Below are 23,517 nucleotides of genomic sequence, written 5' to 3'. Positions count from 1 at the left end.
ACTTATTTGAATGTATTTATTTCTTATGGCTTCCATAAAATATTTACACAAACTGGGTGATTAAAACAAGAGTAATGTATTTTCTCTTATTTTGGGTGGTCAGAAGTCTAAAGTCGAGGTGTTACCAAGGCCATGTTCTTTCCAAGGGCTTTAGAGAAGAACCTTACCTTATCTTTGTAGCTGTGGTGGCTCATGCTGTTCCTTGGCTTGTGACAAAGAGATTCCTGTCTCTCACTCCATCTGCTCATGGCCTTCTCCCTTATCTCTGTGTGTCTCTACTCTTCTGTCTCTTATAAAGACACTCATCCTAATCCAGGATGATCTCTTACTTTAATTACACCTGTAATTAAGTTTCAGGTGTACAGACCCTTATTTCAAATAGGGTCACATTCTGAGGTTCAAGTAGACATATATTTTGAGAGTACACTATTCCATCCACTGCAATGAATAACATTTTATTGAATGAATCTGGGAGAAGACAAGAGAGTGAAAAGATAAAAATAAAAAGGCTTCAGGAGAACCACAAATCTGCTCAAGAAGAACTCTTTATAAGGTAATGTTCACAATATCTTTGCTTTTAGTGTTTCCATATTTTAGTGTTTAATATTTTACAGTTTTTACCGTATTGCAAAATAAATGACAATTATTTTGCAATACTGTTCAAACACTGTCATTTATATTCCACAATTTTAGTATTGTCACTTTCTTGGATACATATATTTCATGTTATATTATGTTTCTACATCTAAGAAATTAGGATGTTACATTAAGATATCCCTAGGACATGGGTAATGTTGTATGGTGAGAAGAGCATATTGTGTCATGGGAGGTCCATACATACTCAAGGTATCTCTTTTCCTAAATCTCTCCTCCACCAATTAGGAGTCAAGATTTTATCAACAGAAAGACATTAGTATCCAAGGTTTTAACTAATCAAGTGGACATAGAATAACAGAGAAACATCCGTGTTTTGTTTTGTTTTTTAATTTTAGATTTCAAATGACAGCAGAGAAGGAACTTCCATTTATTTCCCTGATTAATGACCCACCTCATGGAGGCTAAAACATGAATCACTTAAATTTGAAACTTTAGAGCAGGGGTCCCCAAACGTTTTACACAGTTCACTGTCCCTCAGCATTGGAGGGCCGGACTATAAAAAAAACTATGAACAAATCCCTATGCACACTGCACATATCTGATTTTAAAGTAAAAAAACAAAATGGGAACAAATACAATATTTAAAATAAAGAACAAGTAAATTTAAATCAACAAACTGACCAGTATTTCAATGGGAACTATGGGCCTGCTTTTGGCTAATGAGATGGTCAATGTCCGGTTCCATATTTGTCACTGCTAGCCGTAACAAGTGATATGACATGCTTCCGGAGCCATGACGTGTGCGTCCCACATCACCGGAAGTAGTACTATACATGAGCAATGTGAGCCACACTGTACTTTGCAGCGCTGCCACATACAGTACTCCAGGAGCACAGGATGTGGATGCATACTATACTCCTCTCACTGATCACCAATGAAAGAGGTGCCCCTTCCAGAAGTGCATTGGGGGCTGGATAAATGGCCTCAGGGGGCCGCATGTGGCCCGTGGGCCGTAGTTTGGAGACCCCTGCATTTAGAGCTTCACTTTAGGTCAATTTGTAACTCTAAGAATAGTAAGATAGAGAAGCAGAAACTCAGAAAGCTACTCTAAAAGATGAGAGCTGTTAATTATAATAAGATATTAATTACAATAGTACATTAATTAACTATCAAAAATGTTTAAATATTTTTCAAAGAGGAAATAATACTTTATTGTTAAAAGCCAAGGTGGAAAATTTATTCTGCTTCTATAATTGCTTCGAAGGCTACTGAATAATTGTACTCCATAAGAACAAAATTTAACATGTTGATTCATAAAGTTTAGTTCAGTTAAGAAAAGGGTGAGTTGAATTGTATTATCAAACTGTAAATTCCATGAGAGCAGTTACCACTTATTCATGTTAGTACCTTGATATTGTCAGGTGCTCAAATAAATTTTGTTAACTGAACTTTATTTGTGTTTGTCCTCTCTGTACTGGGAACTCCTGTCTTTTTCTTTTGTATCTCCAGACTTGGCATAGTGTCTGCCTTCAGTCGGAGTTAAAAATTTTCTTTTTAATTTAAATTTTGATTTTCAATTATAGTTTATATTCAATATCACTTTGTATTAGTTTCAGGTGTACAATATAGTGGTTAGACAATCACATACAATTTCATTTATATGTGGAACCTGAAGAAAAAAATAAACAGAATAGAAATAGAATCAATAAGTGAATTTAAAAAGTGAATTAAAGACTGATTATGTTAATCATTTTAACACTACCTTATGTTGAATAATGCCATTTATTTATTTTCCTCCTTTTTCTTGAGAATTACTAGAGATAAATCATATGGTTTTGTTTATTAGCTGTACTACTAATGCATTAATCTCTTTAGATTCTTGAAAAATATTAAGCACTTTAAAGAGCTTTTGTTTATCATAACAGAATTTGAAATTGAGAATTTAAAAAAATTATGTATTTATTTAAATGTAATAATAAAGCCATTGTATATTAACACAACACACTTTTATGAAAACAAAAGCCAAAACAAAAACAAAGAAAATTATTATAAAGAGTGCAGTGTTTGTCTTGTTCTGGATTTTTGAGCCAACAATTTTCTGTCTCTATCATCTAGATTTTAAGTCAACAGTGACTGTTCAGTCAGGAAGTTTGGCCAATAGATAGTTACTGCTTAAGAAATAGATATAGTGTGACCTGTAGTGGCACAGTGGATAAAGCGTCGACCTGGAAATGCTGAGGTCGCCGGTTCAAAACCCTGGGCTTGCCTGGTCAAGGCACATATGGGAGTTGATGCTTCCAGCTCCTCCCCCCTTCTCTCTCTGCCTCTCCTCTCTCTCCCTCTCCTCTCTAAAATGAATAAATAAATAAAAAAAAAGAAATAGATATAAAATTAATGTCCTTATTTTGCCCATCCGTAAAATAAAACCTCTTACCTTTCACTATAACACCTACTATTGAAGAAGTGTTGATTAAATCTGAATCTCAAGAACTTTGAATCAATCTTCATTTTGTCCTGAATATCTTAGCTTCATTCATCTCTTAACATCATACAGTCTGATTTTTGTTACTCTCACTGTAATGAAACTTCTTTAAGTCACCATTTACAAATGGTATATTCTAAGTTTAGTACTCATGTCACTTGATCTCTTATTGCTTTTGATATATCAAAGCCTTCTTATTTCTTTTTTCCTATAAAGAACAGCTAAATGTAATTGTATACTTTGTTTTGACACTAAATATTTGAAATTTGCATTACTGCTTACCCTGAGAAGTACATCCGTCTAAATTATGTTCAAGGAGTCTTATACTTTCTCACATTTAAGTTTTTAATCAATCTAGAATTTCACTTTGTGTAATATGATTAGAGACCCAATTTCATTTTTACATAGAGAATCACTTCATTTAGTTCTGTTTATTGATTTATTTGTCATTTATTTGATGGCTAGCAATACCTGCATGTGAAAAAAATTATCCATCTCTGTGCCATTCCTATCTTAATTATAGTATCTTTACTATAATTAGTCTTGGATTCTAGTAGGAGAGATCCTTCTTTCATTTTATTCTTCATTAATTTATTCAATATGTATTTATCAAACGTGAAATATTTATCAGGCACTCTTGCCCGTACTAGGGATATATCAGTGAACAAAAAGGACAAAATCCTTTTTTTCATTGAGCTAGTAGTCTAGTGAAAAGACAGAATAACATATAGGTAAGTAAAATGTATGATATGCAGTGGTAAGTGCTAAGGAGAACACCTTGATAACAGGGAAGGGAGATGGGGGTGGGATGAGGACAGTTACAAGTAAGGGAAGGCCTTACTGAGGAGACATTTCAACAAAGAACCTAAAGGAAGAAAGGGAGCAAGCTGTTCAGATATCTGAGGGAAGAGTTTCCCAAGCAAAAAGATAAGCAAGGACAAATGCATTGAGACTGAAAAGTGCCAGGAATATCTGGGAAACAGCAAGGAGGACAACATCGCTTGGCAGGAGGGAGAAGGGGAGAGAGCAGTAGGCAATGAAGTCAAAGAGGTAACCAGCCAGTCTGTGGAGGATATTTGTAGGTAATGTAAGGATTTTGAGTTGGGATGTAGATGGAAGGTTTTGAGAACAAAAATGATATGGTATATTTCATATATTAAAAGGATCAGTGAACTACTGGGTTCAACTCTTGTGGAGGAGCAAGAGCAAAAGCAGATCACTTAAAAAGCTATTGCAACAATCTAGGCAAGCAATGGTGATGAAAGAAATCAATGCAATGCCAGTCAAAATCTCAACAGGATTTATCAAAGAGCATGATAAACTTATTGTAAGAAATATATGGAACACCGTGACCAGGCGGTGGCACAGTGGATAGAGCATCGGATTGGGACGCGGAGGACCCTGATTCAAGACCCCGAGGTCACCAGCTTGAGTGTGGGCTCATCTGGTTTGAGCAAAGCTCACCAGTTTGGACCCAAGGTCGCTGGCTTGAGCAAAGGGTTAGTCGGTCTACTGAAGGCCCATGGTCAAGGCACATGTGAGAAAGCAATCAATGAACAACTAAGGTGTCACAATGAAAACTGATGATTGATGCTTCTCATCTCTCTTTGTTCCTGTCTATCTGTTCCTATCTATTCCTCTCTCTGACTCTCTCTCTCTGTCTCTGTAAAAATATATATATATATATATATATATATATATATATATATATGGAACAAAGATCCAGAAATAGTAAAAGCAGGTTTGAAGGAGACTAGCAAACAAACACATTTGCTATGTGCTTGTTTGTTTTTCCCTAATTCACTGATGCTTTTTCTCAGTCTCCTTTTCTGAATTCTTACTTTTTCCCACTCACAACTTTAATGTGAACTTTGCTCCTTAATTATCCACTCTGGCTCCTACATTATCAGTTTCTCCTTCCCTACTATATCATTCTTATCACCTTACAAAGATGTTCTAAATGTTATCTTTTAAAAAGAAAAGAAAGAAGGGAAAGGGGAAGAAAGGAGGGGGGAGAAAAGGAGGGAGGGAGGAAGGAAGGAAGGGAAGGGAAGAAGGGAGGGATTGAGGGAGGAAAATAAAAAAAGAAAGAAAGAAAGAAAGAGAGAAAGGAAGAAAGGAAGGAAGGAAGGAAGGAAGGAAGGAAGGAAGGAAGGAAGGAAGGAAGGAAGGAAGGAAGGAAGGAAGGAGGGAGAAAGAGAAGACAGTTTCTAGTTGTATAATAATAGTGCATATTTCATGTCATTATTGTGGTATATATTTATTGCCTACTATATATTAAAAATAAAGTGGTAGAAATTAAAAACATGATCTGTGGCTTCATGGAACAGCCCTAGAGTCATCTTTGACTCTTCTATTTCTTTCACACCCAGTCCAATTCATCAGTAAATCTTCCTGGCTCTCATTTCACAGTATTTCCAGAATCCTACTGCTTCTCACTTTCTGAACTGTTATCACATGGTTTTCACTCTTATCACCAGGTCTATGCCCATTATTGCCCTTTCACTGCAATAGATTCCCAGTGGTTTTTCTCTGCCCTTGTACCACTTATTTTGTTCTCAGCACTACAGCTAGAACAATCATTCTTCTGCTCAAGATCCCTAATGGCTTGCCATCTGATTCAGAGTAAAAGTCAAAGTTCTTATTATAATCTACAAAATCCTACAGGATGTCCTTCTGCCTTTCTACCTCTCAAACCTCATCTCCTGTTACTCTCTCACTTACTCCTCCCTAAAGAATTGGCCTCCTCACTATTTCTCAAATATGACATGCATTCTCTCTCCTGAGAATCCTTGCACAGCTCCTCCCTCTGCCTGGATAGCTCTTGCTTCTGATAACTACATGGCTTACATCTTTAACTCTTTTAGGTGTTGGCTGAAATGTCTACTCATTGAAGACTTCCTTAATCAGCTTGTTTAAAATTGCAGCATCCCCCAATCATACCCTTATTTCTCTTTCCTGCTTTATTTTTCTCCATACACTTTTCACCATCCAACAAACTTATATTCAGTTACATGCTAATTTTCCATCTCCCCCTCTTACTAAATATAAGCTCTGTGAAGGAACGGATTTTTGTGGATTTTGTTCACTGTTCTATCCCTAGCATAGAAGTACTTTGCAAAATATTTATTGAGTGAATGTTCAGAGTTCATGTTTTATCATGGAAAAAAAGATTTTCCCTGTTTTAGCATAAAAAAGTATTCAACACTAATTATATAATTAACAATTTCAATAAATAATTATAATTACAGTGAAAATGTCAAGAAAAAGGAAAAGGCATTAGGGGAGTATTAACAAGCTGTCTAATCTGTTTTGAGAGGGGACCAGAGAAAGCTTTTTGAGAAGTCAGATATATGTTGAAATTAAGATGGTGAGGAAGACCAATTTAAAGTATTGGGAAAGTTGGTGATAGAAAATCAATAATACATAAAACTTTATTTTCAAATCCAACAAATTGTGATATCTACAGCTTTGAAGAGCTTTAAAATAATAGGGAATCTGCTATTCTGGATGAATTTGGACATTGAGCTATCTAAAGTAGGTATAGGACCATGTGATCTCTTAAAGCAATTTTTAAATTAAATGAGACTAAAGCAAGAAAGAGTTCAAGAAAGTAGGTATTAGAAAAGAAAAAGTAGAGTAGCTAAACTTTCATGGGAATTAAGAACAGTTGCAATTCTTAAATGTTCAGATTAGATCTCACGACCATAACAAAGATCTTTAAAAGAGGATATTCTGAGCCATAAATTCAGTGGTTTATGGCAGGAAAATCTGTGTTTTTATATTTAAAAAGTCTCCTTCTGAAAATATAACTAAACCATTAATGTATTTTTGATGTTTACATATTATCCTAAGCAAAGACTGTGTATTTATCATACCAGTGATTTTTTTTGTGAAATGTTCTTATTTGAAAGGTAAAAAAAAGCCTTTGAAAATCATTATTACTTCTTCAACAGCTTAGAATATCAAACCAGAAACTCAAATAGTCTAAATATAGAATAGAATATTTAAAGTTATAATTTTTCTATAAATTTTGGTGTATTTGGTTACTGAATATAGATTAACATTAAGAATAATATATTAGTCCCAAATATTTGTTCCATTTTCTATTATCTGAAATACAAAAAGTGTCAGAAATACTATATTTATATTATGCTTAGTATAAATTAATTTTTCCCATTTATTTTCATTTTACCTTCTTATTATATTTAGTATACCACTTCTCTGTGTGTTAGTCAGGGGAGAGTACATATGCTGCAAGAATAACCAAATGAAATCTCTGAGGCTTAAAACAACCAGGAATTATTTCTGTCATGCTATATGTCCATCAGAAATTGGCAGAGAGGCTCTGCTAATTACAGTGACAGGCCCTGTAAGAAGCTCCAGCTCCACCTGTGTTTTCTCAGTCACTATGGCAGACACAAGAAAATGTGATAAATCACACTCTGGTGCTCAGAACTTCCATCTGAAAGTGACATACGTACACCTAAACAGAACATACCCAATCCTAATATCAAAGAAGAAACGAACTGCAGTCTTATTCTGGAAGAAGACCTATAATATCTTTCAGTAGCCTAAAAGACTAGCACAGGGTGTGTGTGTGTGTGTGTGTGTGTGTGTGTGTGTGAATGCAGCTTGTACTTTAAATGGAAATACACTTTCTAAGCTGCACATAACACAATCAAGAGTTTAAATGCTATAAAGAGAGATATTTACCTGAAACCTATGTATTCTTATTGATTAATGTCCTGCCATTGAATATAATTTATAAATAAAAAATAAACTGTATAGACATGATAAATATCAGAAAATCCTATTTTCTGACCTTACTATTATTTAATAATTAGAACAAAATTAACCTTTTAAATTATTTTATGTATGCCAGGGTATGAATACTGTTAAAATTTCTAATATAGTCTATACACTTTCATCTCTATTTTTAAGCCAGGGTGACTTTCAGAAAGTTTGATTTACTACACATAAATAACCTTTGCCAAGCTTGAATCATTAATTCTAGTTTAATGAGCTTTTTTCTGTGAGGGTTTAAAGAATATTAATAGTTTTTCCCCTACCTTCCAAGTTCTTCTAGTGGGGCTAATTAACCAAATTAACAGACTCATTAACAGGAGAAAATCAAAGTTTAATACATGCACATGGGGAATTTACACATGCTAGTGTAAATTCCAAAGACGGTGAGGCAATATTGGGTATCCAAGACACTTTCGGACAGAGGAGAAAGGAGGGGTGGGACCAAGGTACAGTATTAGGTTTCAGAAGAGAGGATAGGAGATTTGCAGGTAGTTGAGGAAGCCTGAAACACTCAAGGCAAGAAGATTCTTTCTAGGTGACTCAGAAACAATGGGACACAGGGTGTATCTGGCTAACAGGCAGCTGCCTCAAGCCCTCTTGCTTACTATACTTAATTCAGATTAGACGAAGGCAGCATCCTAACATCATCCTGAATCAGGTTTCTCTCTTTGAAACTCCTGGGCAGGAAAGGGAAAAGGGTCAAATTTTCTTTCTGAGTCTTTTGTTTCTTAATAAATAGCTTAAAATCAATATTGCCCAAAAAGCAACTTCCGGGTGGCAGAATTTTCAGTCCCTTCACTTCCGTCCTCCTTTCCCTTCCCCTTTCCCACTCCTGCCTCCATCAATTTCAACCTGCAGTCCAGCCTTCTGAGAGAAAGAGGTATCTGTGGGCATTCATATATTAAACTTAATTGTAATTTACATTAAAAAACCTTTATTTTTTCAAATTGTATCATCACATATGCGATAACTGGAAATGAGAACACTGAACTCAGTTAGATTTTATAATTTTGCAAAATCTATAAATGACATTCCTTTCCCTTATAGGTGTTTCATGATGTTGCTTACAAAGCTAAAGACCGAAATGACTTGGTGTCGGGAATCGATGAGTTTCTGGACCAGGTTACTGTCCTCCCCCCTGGAGAGTGGGACCCCAGCATTCGTATAGAACCTCCAAAAAACGTTCCTTCCCAGGTATGTACATTTGAAAAGACTCCTAAAATCCTATCATTTTTGTCTTTTAAATACATTTAAGAAAATAATATAACCTGTCAAAAGGATTCAAATGATTTAAATGATAACTTCTGTGATACTGTGCTTTATAATAAGTAATATATATTTAGTGTTCCTCCTGTTTTGGGCACAGAGCTCCAAAAACCTTTGGGATTTCCCGTGGTGAGAGCAACAAAAGTGCCTTTTGTTATGTTAAAGAAGTGGCTTTTTGAACTTACTTGACTGAGGAAGGGGGCTAACTGAGAGTGAAGCCAACCACTGTTTCAAGCATTGGGACTTTCAGTTCCCACCTCCCACCAAGGAGGGGAATGGGGCTGGAGATTGAGTTAAATCACCTGTGGCCAGTGTTTTCATTATGCCTATGCAATGAAACTTCCATAAAACCCCCAAAAAGACGGAGTTCAGAGAGTGTTAAAGCTGGTGAGCACATGGAGATTGAGACACCCGGAGAGGACATGGACGCTTCTTGTCTTTACCCCACGCCTTGCATTATGCTCTCTAACACTTGCTGTTCCCGAGTTATATCTTCTTATAGTAAACTGGTGTTCTAATAAATAAAATGTTTCTCTGAGTTTTATGAGTCGCCCTAGCAAGTTAGCTGAAACCCAAGAAAGGCGTCTTGGAAACCTCTGATTCCCAAGTCCTTGAGAAGCTCACTTAACAACCTGAGTTTACAACTGGATTCTGAAGTGGGGCAGTGTTGAGGAGTCAGTATTGCAGGACTGAGCTCTGAACCTGTGGCATCTGATGCTATCTCTGGGGAGATGGTGTAAGAATTGAGCTGAATTGCAGGACAACCAATTGGTGTTGGAGCTTTTCCTGTTGGTGTTGGGAATCCCCTCTTCCTTCTACATTAAAAGTGGTACCAGAAGCTATTTAACCTTTAAAAAGGGAGAAGCATGAAATTATAGTGTCTTCCTTGATCTTCAACACACCTCACTGAGAAATTTAGTGTATTGATGATATGTTACTAAATCAAACAGTTCCTTATGCCTGGAAAGACTTTAGACCCACTTTAAAACATATTATACTGGAGGAAAAATAAATTTTTAATAAAGATTTAAAATATAGTTTAAAAACAGCCCATTACTGTCTTCCTATATTTTGATGCATCACTTTGAAGTTAGCAAGTATTAGGAAAATTCAAAGGCATGGCTTAGTCATTACATAGAAAACTCCCTATTATTGCTAGTCATATCAATGATTGGGAGAACATTTAATTAAAATTCTAATGTTTGTCTCTGGCTGGTTTGTTCAGTGGTAGAGCCTCAACCCAGGGTATGGAAGTCCCAGGTTTGATTCCTGGTCAGGGCACACAGGAGAAGTGACCACCTACTTCTCCTCCACCCCCCTCTCAGTTCTCCCTCTCTCTCTCTCTTCTCTTCCTGTAGCTATGACTCAATTGATTTGAACATGTTGATCCCAGGTGCTGAGGATGGCTCCATGGAGCCTCCACCTCAGGTGCTAAAAATAGCTCAGTTGTGAGCTTGGGCTTAGATGGGCAAAGCATTGGTCCCAGTGGGTGTTGTCAGGTGGATCCTGGTTGGGGCACATGCAGGAATCTGTCTCTCTATCTCCCCTCCTCGCACTTAAAAAAGAAAATTCTAATGTTTATATTACCATTGTGTGGGTATATGGCATAAAATTATAAAAATTCTGCTTACAAAAATCTAATGTGTATTTACTCATTGTATATATAATCCAGAAAGATAGAAATAAAGACCATTGCTATTATTTGGGGTCATTTTCTTTCTGCAGGGATGACTTTGTTTAGAGTGGTGGTCAGATGTTTGTTAAACCCACTCTTCATAGTGGATTTACTTCTCCTGAAACTGCCTCCTTCAACTGTGCCAGTTGCTATCTCCTTTGCCTTGTCTTTGGCTCTTGTCCATGAGGAATTCAGCCTGGTCTGACTTTAGTACGCTAGTTGAAGTATCAGATGCCTAATTGGCCCACCCCTGAACATAGAAGTTTTCTGGTTAGACCAGAGGTGGGCAAATGAGTAGGCATACCACTCAAACATCAGGGTTTTAAAAAACCTTATTCCCACTATCAATTTAAGGAAAATAAACTGACGCCTGTCTCATTTCTGTGTTTTCATTCTGAAGTCATTTTATAACATTAAAGATAATTTTCTTTCCTTTTCTCAGCAATTATAATTTTGTGACTCTATAACTACAGCCACATAGTTTCAGTTGGTCTACTACTATAATAAAAGAAGTTGCTTAAGGAGTAATTTTGAGGGTTATATTGTCTTATTTTTGGACTTGTATACATCTTTGCACCTATAATAGTAGAAAAGGCAATAGAATGATTCCAAAGAAAGAACATTGAGTTAAGAATCAAGACACCTGGGTTCTGCTATTATCTATTTGCATGACTTGAACGGATGCCCTAACCTCTCTGTGCTGATGTTCTACATCAGCATGTCTAATAGGACTTTCTGCAAATATAGAAATTTTCTATATTTACAGTATATAATAAGCCAAGTCACTATTGAGCTCTAGAAATGTACCTACTACAACTGAGGAACTGAATTTTAAGCTTTAATTAACTTAAATTTAAATAGCCACATGTTTTTAATAGCTATCATATTAGAAGACAACCCAATTTTGTATAATGAGTTTGAGTTGGAGATATTCTGTATGCTTCTGTACAACATTAGTATTTTTAATGTATGCTGTAAGTGAATAACATACTATGAAACTACATTTTCCTTTTATTAGATGGAGCAAATGAATTCAAGTATATTTCCTTTTATTAGATGGAGCAAATGAATTCAAGCACTCTGACTTCATACTTGTTCAAATAATACTTTCCCCCATAGGACAATTTCCATGGTTTTTATTCTTTTGAAATCTATAAATAATGGAATTTTAAATACTTTATCCTTTCAGTTAAGAGAAAAATGACTAGCCACCTCAAGTGATAATCCTTAAAATATTGGAACTTGTGTTAGTCATTATAATCACTCCCTTTTGTATGCCCTCAACTTCTTTGCTTTTCTCTTGTGCCATTTACTTGCTTGTCAAAACTACAGCCCTGTGTGAATGCAACTCTTTAGTCTGAACCTGCATTGGTAGAACTGAATGTAGCTGAAAAAAAAATTAATTCCACTGACTGATCTCACATAATTCTTGACCACATACCTCAAGTGGGCCATTATTGTTGCAAGTTCATCAGACTATTTTAGTCCAATTATTCTCTTTCATATCTGTTTTTTTCTCCTCAAACCCTCATCACATCCTTCCTGAACTTCGCCATCAGATATTATCATTTTCTGTTCCCTGAGAAATATGAAATAAATAAAACTGAATTTCCACAGACTTCTACCATAATACCTATCCACTTGCTAGCACCTGCATCCACATACTTTGCCTGCCGTATAATGCTATTGATGAATTATCCAAAGTCAGCCTTCTACCTGTGTTCTAGGTCCATCTCTTCACACCTATTCAAAGACATTATCTACCAACTTTCCTCTTTCTTCCCTATATCATCAATTCTTTTGTTCTAAATTATATCATTTTTTAAATAGAATTTTATTGGGCGTACAATATTGTTAATTTTTATATCTTAAAAAAGAATTGTCAATATTGCTATCACTGCAACCAAATGCCACAGAAGAGCTCTCTGTACTATTGGCCTCCAATTTTTCTTCAATTTTCTCTTAAATCTACTCAAATAAGTCTTTTGCTGCCATCACTTCACTAAAATTACTCACAGGATGATCACCAAACATCTCTACAACGTGAAGTTCCATGTTCAATTTTTAGTCTGCATTTTATTTAGCCTATCAATCAGCAGCAATTGACAGAATTGGTAATTTCTTTATATACCATATTTCCCCATGTATAAGACGCTTCCATGTATAAGACTCATCTTAATTTGGGGGCCCAAAATTTGAAAAAAAATGTATTACATAAAGTTATCGAACTCAAGATTTATTCATCATAAAATTCATACAACTCCCAATCACTGTCAAAACTCCTACCCATTAGGTATCCTCATCTGTATCTGATGACGAATCACTGTCTTCATATATTGCCTCATCCTCAGTTCCATCTATGGCATTTGAAATGCTACACCATTGTATAAGACACACCCAATTTTTAGACCCCAAATTGTTTGAAAAAGGGTGTGTCTTATACATGGAGAAATATGGTACTTTCTTTGCGTGGCTCCAAAACATCACATGCTTGCTTTTCACTCTTTCCTAGTCTTCTTTTCTGGCTTCTCCTCTTCTCTCTGATTTCGTTTTGTTGAATTGATGCAGTTCTCAGTCCTTACTCATATTCTCTCCTCTATCTGTTCTCATTCTCTTGGTAATATCTTCTAATTTTATACCTTTAAATACTATCCCAAATTTGTTTTTCACCTTGAACTTGAGAGTTATTTACCCAAATGCCTATCCTTTGTCTGCACTTGGATGTCTTATAGATATAGATAATCCAGATCTATATCTAACTTACAAAGTATTAACTTTGAACTAAATTGTAAGCTGTCTTATTTCTGTACCTGTGTACATTTTTGCATTTATATTAGAAAAATCAATATAATGCTCCCTGAAGTAAATGGAAACTGATCTTTTCTTAAATTCTGTTCCATCTCCACCTTTCTATCTCGGTAGAATTAACTCCACACTTAGAGTTGTGCTCATTCCACAGTTACAGTTGATCAAGCCAAAAAAAATTATTATTTTTTTCTTATGCCTGACTTCTTTTCTACCAGAAAATACTCTTGGCATTGCCTTCATTATTTATCCAGAATTATACAATTTCTCACTATTGCTCCTGCTAACACCTTATTTCAACCTACCATCGTAATGCCCCTGGATTACTGAATCAGCCTTCTAACTGGCCTTATTTCTACCTTGGCACCTAAATCTGTTCTCAACATGGTAGCCAGTGTGACTCCAAGTTATATTATGCTGCTCTTTTCTTCAAAATCCTGTACAAGTTTCTCATTGCACTGAAAATAGAAGCCAAATACTTGCAACGGGTATTAAACCTACACAACATGGCCTCCCTTTACCTCCAGAAGTCACCCCCTACCACTTTCTTCTTTGCTTGCTCCTCTCCAACCATATTCGCCTCCTTGCTGCATGTTATTTAAACCTGACAGCCACATCCTGCCTTCATTCCAGCCCACTAGCTATTCTTTCTGTCCGAATGTCCCCCAGTTATTCTCATGGAATAACTGACTCCTTCAACTTTTTCTCAAATGATATTTTCTCCCTGATCCTGCCTGGCCACTGTATTTATAATTACCATTCCCTCCTCCCAACCCATGCACTCTATACCTCAAACACCCCCTTACTCTGCTCTAAATTTTAATTTTTCCACAGCTTTTAATCTTTCTAACACACTGTAGCATTAATTTACTTATTTGTTTATTGTTTACCTTCCCCATTGGAATGTAAGGTTCACAGGCCTGATTTGTCCACTGGTCATCTAGAGGAGGGCCCTTGTACCCGACACAAATTGTCTCGCAATAAGTATTTGTTGATTGAATATATAAATTGTATAATTTGAGTAATCAAATATCCACAAGTTAATTAATTTGTTCTATTTATTTTTAATTTTTATTGAATTTATTGGGATGACATTGGTTAATAAGATTATATAGGATTCAGGTGTACAGTTCTATAACACATCATCTGTATATTGTACTGTGTGTTCACCACCCCAAGTCAAGTCTCCTTCTGTTGCCTTTTCCCTATATTTCCCTCTTCTACCTCCCCAACCCAACTTTCCTTCTTGTAATCCCTATCGTGTTATTTGTGTCTATAAATTTTAAAACATCTATTGTAAAACAATGAGGTACCTTATCTAGTAAGGAATAATTCCCCAGAAGACCAAATAATATCCCTTGCTTTCTGAGACTTGTGGAAGTTAAGAAATGTTTGACTAGGTTATTATTGACTACTGAGGGTACTGAGGGTCACTGTTAAAGCCCTTTACTAATGGATGGTAATTATTTACCCGCAAAGGCAGTTTCTTTATTAGTTGACAGAAATCCTTTTATTATTTCACTTCAGATCATTGAATCTATTCATATTCTTGGGAAACTGTGAGAAATATTAAACAATACATTTTCGTATATTTTGTGCGTTTCAAACCCATGTTTCTCATGTTTTAAACCTGTACTATTTTATCTAAATGTCCCATTGCAGGCCCTGGCCGGTTGGCTCAGCGGTAGAGCGTTGGTCTGGCGTTCAGGGGACCAGGGTTCATTTCCCAGCCAGGGCACATAGGAGAAGCACCCACTTGCTTCTCCACGCCCCCCCCTTCTTCCGCTCTGTCTCTCTCTTCCCCTCCTGCAGCCAAGGCTCCATTGGAGCAAAGATGGCCCGGGCGCTGGGGATGGCTCCTTGGCCTCTGCCCCAGGCGCTATAGTGGCTCTGGTCACAACAGAGCGACGCCCCGGAGGGGCAGAGCATCGCCCCCTGGTGGGCAGAGTGTCGCCCCTGGTGGGCGTGCCGGGTGGATCCCGGTCGGGCGCATGCGGGAGTCTGTCTGACTGTCTCTCCCCGTTTCCAGCTTCAGAAAAATACACACACACACAAAAAAAAAAAGACTGAAAAAAAAATAATAAATGTCCCATTGCATATCAGACCCTTTGATAATTCACTTTTGTTTTTCAAGTTTACAGTAGACATGAAGAACATGTTTTCATGTTTCTACTATTTTGGAATGGCAGTCAAGTAAAAATTTTAATTGCACCACTTAAAATATTTTTAATTATTCTTTTAGGCACTTTTGAATACATTGTTCTACAATAACCATTAGATGGGATTTTTATGATTTTCAGAAATCTCTATCACTGACAAAAGTAGGTGGAATAGACCTGTGGGAAAACAGCACTCACATAAACCTCAGTTAATTTGTCATTAGCTCAGTTAGAAACTCCCTTTTTCAATTGTCTTGGATCTCTATGAGTCAGAAAGTACCATATTATAAATCATTCCTTGGGTAGGAAGATATCAGCCAGAATAAAGAGGGAAATACAGTTAAACATAGCTACTGATAATACTTAATATTTATTGAACAGTTGAACTATACCAGGCATATTATACTATCATAACTAACACCTCCTCATCCCAACCCTGGTCTCTCTGTCCCCTTTCTAATTTCAGTTGTTTTAACACATAGCTTTACCTCTATCTGACATTATAGGTTATTTGTTTGTCTTTACAAATACAATACTTTTTCTTGCTCATCATTGCATCTCTAGCATCCGTAAACAATAAATGGCATATACTAGAGTAGACACTCAATAGGTATTAGATGAAAAAGTGAATAAATGTCTAAAACCCCGTTTAATTCTTGCAATCACATTAATGGGTATGAAGCTTTAGGAAACTAGATAATTTGCTGGAGGTCGTGCAGCAAATAAATAACCAACCCAGGGTTCTTAGCTACTATGCATATTGCCTCAAAGGAAAAAAATTTGTTTTGTTGTTTGTCACTAGCACCTGATATTAAAAACAAAAACACTTTCAACAGGAGAAGAGGAAGATTCCTGCTGTACCAAATGGAACAGCAGCTCACGGGGAAGCAGAGCCTCATGGAGGACACAGTGGACCTGAACTCCAGCGAACAGGAAGGTTAGTGGTTAGTGAAAAGCACTTGTATGGGACTTTAAAGACCAAATGATATACCATTCTGGTCTGTCAGGAATTACTGTTTTGAGATCTAATTTTTAAAAGTTCTTTGAATGTTATTCTTTGGGGTAAAAATGCCAATTGATTTTATTTCTTTGTAGTTACTAATAATTGTCATTACTATTAAGGCAGAACAGTGTGTACACCATTCCATTTTATCTTACCCAATCCTTCATTTTGCCATGCATAAAATGCATTCACAGATTCTTAGAATGAATAAGAAAACTGTCAGTTGCCCCTTCCAAAAGAGCCCATTGAAAGCCTCAAGTTTAAGAAGGAAATAAAAATAAATACCAAGAACTCAGTCTTGTAGAGTCTAACTCATTATATGCAAGTAGGATGTATATAATAATATTTTTTATTTTTATGGTTGTAATTTGAAAAATCAATATGATTTATTTTTCTAATCACACGTTTTTGATGAGATGAAAGCTTCAATTTATTTCTTAAAATGGTTTTTTATGGTTTTTTGACAGCTTGTCTCTCTCCAAACAATGTGTGAGCAGAAAATCAGAAACCCTTGGGTGGGTCTCTCTTCAGAGAATATGTGTACACAGCCTCCATTATAATTGAAGGCAATCGCAAGGGCTCTGCGGATTGCTGCTTGCCTTCCCCTCAAGGCCACTTCCCGTACTGCTTTCACTGTGTTTTCTAAGCTGACATTCCAGTTTCTGACAACTCTGTGCCTTTTAATTCTCCTCTCTCCTTTCCCTTTGCCTATGTTTGTCTCTGGGGAAATATCCTTTAATATCTTCTTCAGGCTCCATACCTAATTTGAGATGGTTCAAACAATTTTTTCCTTTTCCCTTTACTGGAAGCATTGGTACTCCTTCTGTTTGCCTTATTATTTTTAAATGCTGTCTTTTTATTTTTGGTGATAATATTTTTCTCTCTCTCAGGTGTAACGTGCCACATAGCTTAGTTTTTTTTTTCGAAGTTCACTTTTCCTTACTGCTTCCTAAATCCTCCCAGGTCACCAATATCCGGTATCTTCGCTTCTCCAGAGTTCTTCCACAGATTCTGTTGCTGACATGGCTTGAAGTATCCATTACTCATCTGCTCTCCTGGAGTTGCTGGTGTACATCTCGGCTGCTCTTGCACTGTTCTCTGTAATGACCTCCCACTTCGGATCTAGATTTTTGCTGCTAAAAGCACATTTATTACTCAGTAATATAAGAGCTATTTAGACTAATGTATGCTCTAATAAATACAGTGGTGTAATAGAAAGTGCTATCAAACCTATAAATATTAACAACTAATTAATAGTTCATAATCACCTCAAATTCTTTTGGGGATTAGATGAGATATACATCATAAATGAATGAATGTATAAACTACTAGATTAGATCTACTTTGAATAGTGACTTTGGCAGGTTAACACATCATTCAGAAATGACCCCCAAAATAAAAAATATGCATATGTTTTACAAAACACAGGTAGAGGAACCTAAGATGATGATGATGATGATGTGTGTGTGTGTGTATGTGTGTGTGTAAATTTCACAGGTTCTCTGCAAGAGTCTCTGAGTTGCAAATGTCCTTTTTTTTCAATTGAAAATTTACCTTCTCAATCTCTTCTACTCCATTCCCCTTTAATGGAAGGAGTCACTAGGGAAACAGCGTGTTTTATCACTAAGAAAATAGCGAGAAAGTGACTGATATGTTACTATAGAGTATATGTCAGATCAGAAAAATTAATAATATTTATAGTATTAAATTTTCAATTATACTGAAAATGTGCATTTTAAAGGCACAGTTAATTTGTTGCTCAAGAGAACAATCAGTTTTTGAGGTGATTGTTAGATTGCAAAATAATATTCCTATTTAGAAAATAAATGACAAAAATTTAATATTTTTCCATAATTTAAGTATATTCTGCATACTGGCAGTATATTGGAACATAATAGGTATTTTTTTTAACTCCCATGAAGGAACTTTACCATAGTCTTATTCATTTTAACATAGTATTCCATGGAATACAGAAAGCTTTTAGTAGTCAAGTAAGAAGTCTGCATATTACTATCAAATGTTCAAAGAATGAGAATATTTGTTCATTAATGTTCTCATTTCTAATAGTTCAAAAACATTTTAGTATTCCAATTTTAGGCAGCATTTCACAGTTTAATGTTATTCCTATCCCTCCCCCAAATCCTCTTTCAAGTGTTTTAGTGTGGTTTTGGACATTTTGGAAAAAATGGATTTATAGTAAGTAAGGTTGTTATTGTCTTGTGAATTACAGGCATTGGTATATATATACTGCTCACAAAAATTAAGGGATATTTCAAAATGAATATGAAGCGATAATAAAAGGTGTTTGATTTCTTTTTATTGAACAAGAACAAGCAAATGTCAAAGAAAGTTGTTTGATTATGCAAATGAGATGCAAAGCCAACTTTTATTTCATTGGTGAAAATGCACTACACAAAAGGCTGAAAGTACTGGAGTATCTGTACATTCCCTGATCCCCTAATCTTTGTGAGCAGTATTTAGGCAATAATGGCTCCAAACTGATGATTATAAGGTCCTCCGCTTAGTTGCCTTTGCCTAACATTGGAAACAACTGTGGAATCTGTCTTATTCAAAGGTCATTTAAATACCTGCCTGAAACAGTATCTGGTGAGGATTCCTGTGGGTTTTTTGTTGTTGTTGTTGTTTTGGCAGAAAGAGTAGGTAACTGGAGCCATGGTTAAACATGGTTAAAACTGCTTTTTTTCCCTCTAGCCTGATGTTCATTATTGGAGTATATAAAAGCCAGTTTGCCCTCCCTCCTTCACTATGTTAAATTAAATGTAAATAATTAGAAGATAGCGCCAACAGTTGTGAGTAGTAGGCCTGAGTTTATGAGTAGCTTGATGAAGAAATGGCACAGAAATTAGACTAATTCTAAAGCGCATTATTTGAAATTTGATTGATGAACAGCTCTGAAACTTATTTGAGAGAACCTGGCATTTTGGGGGGGTTGTTGACACAATATTTGGTTAGGAATTGAGGAAACATAGTGCTGCAAAGCCATCCCTGTAGATTGTGATACTACAATGTAGCAGGTTAATATTGGGTCTCATCTCAACTGATGGAAAACCTATACTATGACCTGGCAACAAGCTAATGAGCATTTTGATTTGTATGTTTTTTATATTTGGATTTCACTATTGTGTTTCCCCCCTGTCTTAGGATTTTTGGGGGACTTATTTTAGATATCAAAAGAAAAGCTCCATACTTCTGGAGTGACTTCAGAGATGCTTTCAGCCTGCAGTGCTTAGCATCTTTTCTGTTTCTCTACTGCGCGTGTATGTCTCCTGTCATCACATTTGGAGGACTGCTGGGCGAAGCTACTGAAGGTCGTATAGTATGTATTATGCTTTTCTCTGAATGTTGAAATTAATCAGTTTTAAGATTCATAGTTTGATAAGTGAGCATTTAATTTTTGATTCCTTAATGAGGAAATGAAATTTGATGTATGAGCTGGCAGATAACTTCACATGAACTTGCTAGATAAATATTGGAACTGGAAATCTGGGAGTGGAGTATCTCATAAGAATTAATCCTGGCCCTGGCCGGTTGGCTCAGCAGTAGAGCGTCGGCCTGGCGTGCGGGGGACCCGGATTCGATTCCCGGCCAGGGCACATAAGAGAAGCGCCCATTTGCTTCTCCACCCCCCCCCCCCCACTTCCTCTCTGTCTCTTTCTTCCCCTCCCGCAGCCAAGGCTCCATTCGAGTAAAGATGGCCCGGGCACTGGGGATGGCTCCTTGGCCTCTGCCCCAGGCTTTGGAGTGGCTCTGATCGCACTAGAGTGGCTCTGGTCGCGGCAGAGCGATCCCCCGGAGGGGCAGAGCATCGCCCCCTGGTGGGCGGAGCGTCGCCCCTGGTGGGCGAGCCGGGTGGATCCCGGTCAGGCGCATGCGGGAGTCTGTCTGACTGTCTCTCCCCGTTTCCAGCTTCAGAAAAATACAAAAAAAAAAAAAAAAAAAAAGAATGAATCCTGAGTCTTACATAAGCTTCGGATCTCATCTCTGGCCCCTAGTCTTAGGCTAGTTTTAGGCTATGCGTCTTACCTCACAAGAGGACTGTTACCCATTTATGCAGGCCCTGCTTCTGTTCATTCACTGATCATAAAATATGTAAACTTCTAGTAAGAAAAAGAAAAGCGAGACGAGAAAGATAGAGAAGACACATCCCTAGTCACTACCATTTATGTTTGGCTGACTGCCTACCTTGTTTTATATTCTCCTATTCCATATCTTGCCCAAAGTTGCTAAGCTCCTCATAGCAGAGGAAGAAGAAAATACCCATGTATATTAAACATTTCTCCTGAGTTATAATGGCTACCTGTACAACTTAGATAATAAAATAATTTATATCTCTACAGAGTGCAATCGAATCTCTCTTCGGAGCATCCATGACTGGGATAGCCTATTCTCTCTTTGGTGGACAGCCTCTTACCATATTAGGCAGTACAGGACCAGTTTTGGTGTTCGAAAAGATTTTGTTTAAATTTTGCAAGTAAGTGTTATATACTTTGGGCCCTTAGCCCCTTTCTACTTCTCCTGTATTTACACTTCTCCCAATGTTGCATTTGGAAATCCTCTGGGAGAGGTGGAAGAGGCTGATTTGATTCAGTTTGCCATTTTCGTCTCTGCATGAAATAAAGGAAAATGAAAAGATTTGTGTAAAATGCTTTGTAATGTTTGTAAAAAATTATATTCAGTTTTCAACACTGAAACCCCCTGTTACTTTTGTCGCCTTAGATGTTGCCTTTAGACAAAGTCTTGAAATTTAGATACTCATGGGAGGTTGAAGCTTATTTACTTTAATTTCATGAATTAGACTTAGTTCCATCTGTTTAAAATGGTGGCAAGCTGTTGATGACCTTCTTTCTGTGATTTTGTCCTCCTCCTAGAGAATACGGGCTGTCGTACCTATCTTTAAGAGCTAGTATTGGACTTTGGACTGCAACCCTATGTATCATACTTGTGGCCACTGATGCAAGCTCCCTTGTTTGCTATATTACCCGGTTTACTGAAGAAGCCTTTGCTTCTCTTATTTGCATCATTTTCATTTATGAAGCTTTAGAGAAGTTGTTTGAACTCAGTGAATCATATCCAATCAACATGCATAATGATTTGGAACTGCTGACACAATACTCGTAAGTACCATTTTCCCTGTTGGCTGTGGGGCTTTACTTTTTATAAATATTGCCATTGTTATAAGAAATATGAGGAACTTACTCAGCAGATTGAGCACCTTTAATTGATTCATGATCTGAATTCTGTACTCTCAGAAGTGAACACAATTTTAAAAGTCATCTAATGGGCTAGTCATCTGTTACTTGAGTTCTCAGTATAACAACTCTGCAAAGAATATCTTTTTGGAGTTCGGCTTGTCAAGAATTTCCACCCTGGATGGTTGCTCAGTGGTTAAGAGCATCGTCCTGAAACAAAAGGATTGTGGGTTTGATCCCTGCTCAGGGTACACACAAGAAGCAACCAGTGAATGCATGACTGAGTGGAACAGCAAATGAATGCCTCCCTTCCACTCTCCCCTCTCTCTTTCTTCCTCTCTCTGTATCTCTGATAAGAAAGAAAGAAAGAAAGATGAAAGAAACAAAGAAAGAAAGAAAGAAAGGAAGAGAAAAAGAAGAAAGAAAGAAAGAAAGAAAGAAAGAAAGAAAGAAAGAAAGAAGGAAGGAAGGAAGGAAGGAAGGAAAAGGAAAGGAAAGAAGGAAGGAAGGAAGGAAGGAAGGAAGGAAGGAAGGAAGGAAGGAAGGAAGGAAGGAAAAGAAAGAAAGAAAGAAAAAGAAAGAAAGAAAGAAAGAAAGAAAGAAAGAAAGAAAGAAAGAAAGAGAAAAAAAGAAAGAAAGAGAAAGAAAGAAAAAAGAAATTAAGCCCTGGCTGGATAGCTTGGTTGGTAGGAGCATCATCCCAGAGCACGGAGGTTGCTGGTTGGATTCCCTGGTCAGGCTACATTCAGGAGTAGCTCCATGTTTCTCTCTCTCTCTTCCTGCCTCTCACTCTCTAAAAACAAAAACAAAAAAAAGAAAAAGAGAAAAAATTCCCTGTTAAGTAGATAGTGAACCAAGGTCAATTTTGTTATATAAGCATTTATTTTTTGCAAATGTAATATTGCTTTTGAAACTTATGACATATATGGTGGAAGTACTCAGGTATTACCTGTAGAAGTTACTATACAGTTTAAGATTAAAAATGGGATCAGACCTATTGCTCTTTCTAGTTAGTATGCCAGTAGCTTAAAATTTCTCTAAGACTGTGTTTGTATACTGTATGTGAACATTATGTTTGTCCTTTGTTTGATTTAATTTGTAGAATTTTTGTTGCATGTGTGTATATATTTTTATACAAGTATTTGAAGCAATATGTTCTTTATGAATCAGTTATAACCTGTGCATCAAACACCAATGCTCTTATTAACTACTTAGAAATGGCATCAAATGTTTTGAAAATTTATTATCTTTCTTTGTTATTAGAGAACTGAGTGTTAAAATTAAACCAAAATAGTGCAATGTTATAGTTTTGTTAAGAAAGATGTAATGATAGGACTGAAAATAACATGATTTTTATTTATTTTATTTTTTAACTTTTTAAATTTTATTTTTTTAAACTTTTTAAAATTTTTATTAATTTTAATAGGGTGACATTAATAAATCAGGGTACATATGTTCAAAGAAAATATCTCCAGGTTATCTTGTCATTCAATTATGTTGCACACCTGTCA

The 23,517-nt window shown here is 36.3% G+C and overlaps 1 protein-coding gene across 6 annotated transcripts in view; it reads left to right on the top strand.

The window, feature by feature from the left end:
* SLC4A10 (solute carrier family 4 member 10) overlaps window positions 1-23,517 on the top strand; it is a 330,272-nt gene that overhangs the window by 227,110 nt on the left and 79,645 nt on the right. For all 6 annotated transcript variants that reach the window (XM_066279000.1, XM_066279003.1, XM_066278999.1 and 3 more), the window contains 5 exons: window positions 8,936-9,082; window positions 16,630-16,730; window positions 19,959-20,133; window positions 21,155-21,288; window positions 21,686-21,931. In XM_066279000.1, the coding sequence (XP_066135097.1) occupies window positions 8,936-9,082; window positions 16,630-16,730; window positions 19,959-20,133; window positions 21,155-21,288; window positions 21,686-21,931 (803 nt within the window). The remainder of the gene's footprint in view (window positions 1-8,935; window positions 9,083-16,629; window positions 16,731-19,958; window positions 20,134-21,154; window positions 21,289-21,685; window positions 21,932-23,517) is intronic.

This window comes from Saccopteryx bilineata, chromosome 5, assembly GCF_036850765.1.
Source record: "Saccopteryx bilineata isolate mSacBil1 chromosome 5, mSacBil1_pri_phased_curated, whole genome shotgun sequence".
NCBI lineage: Eukaryota > Metazoa > Chordata > Mammalia > Chiroptera > Emballonuridae > Saccopteryx > Saccopteryx bilineata.
This window is presented reverse-complemented; position numbering and strand designations above follow the sequence as displayed.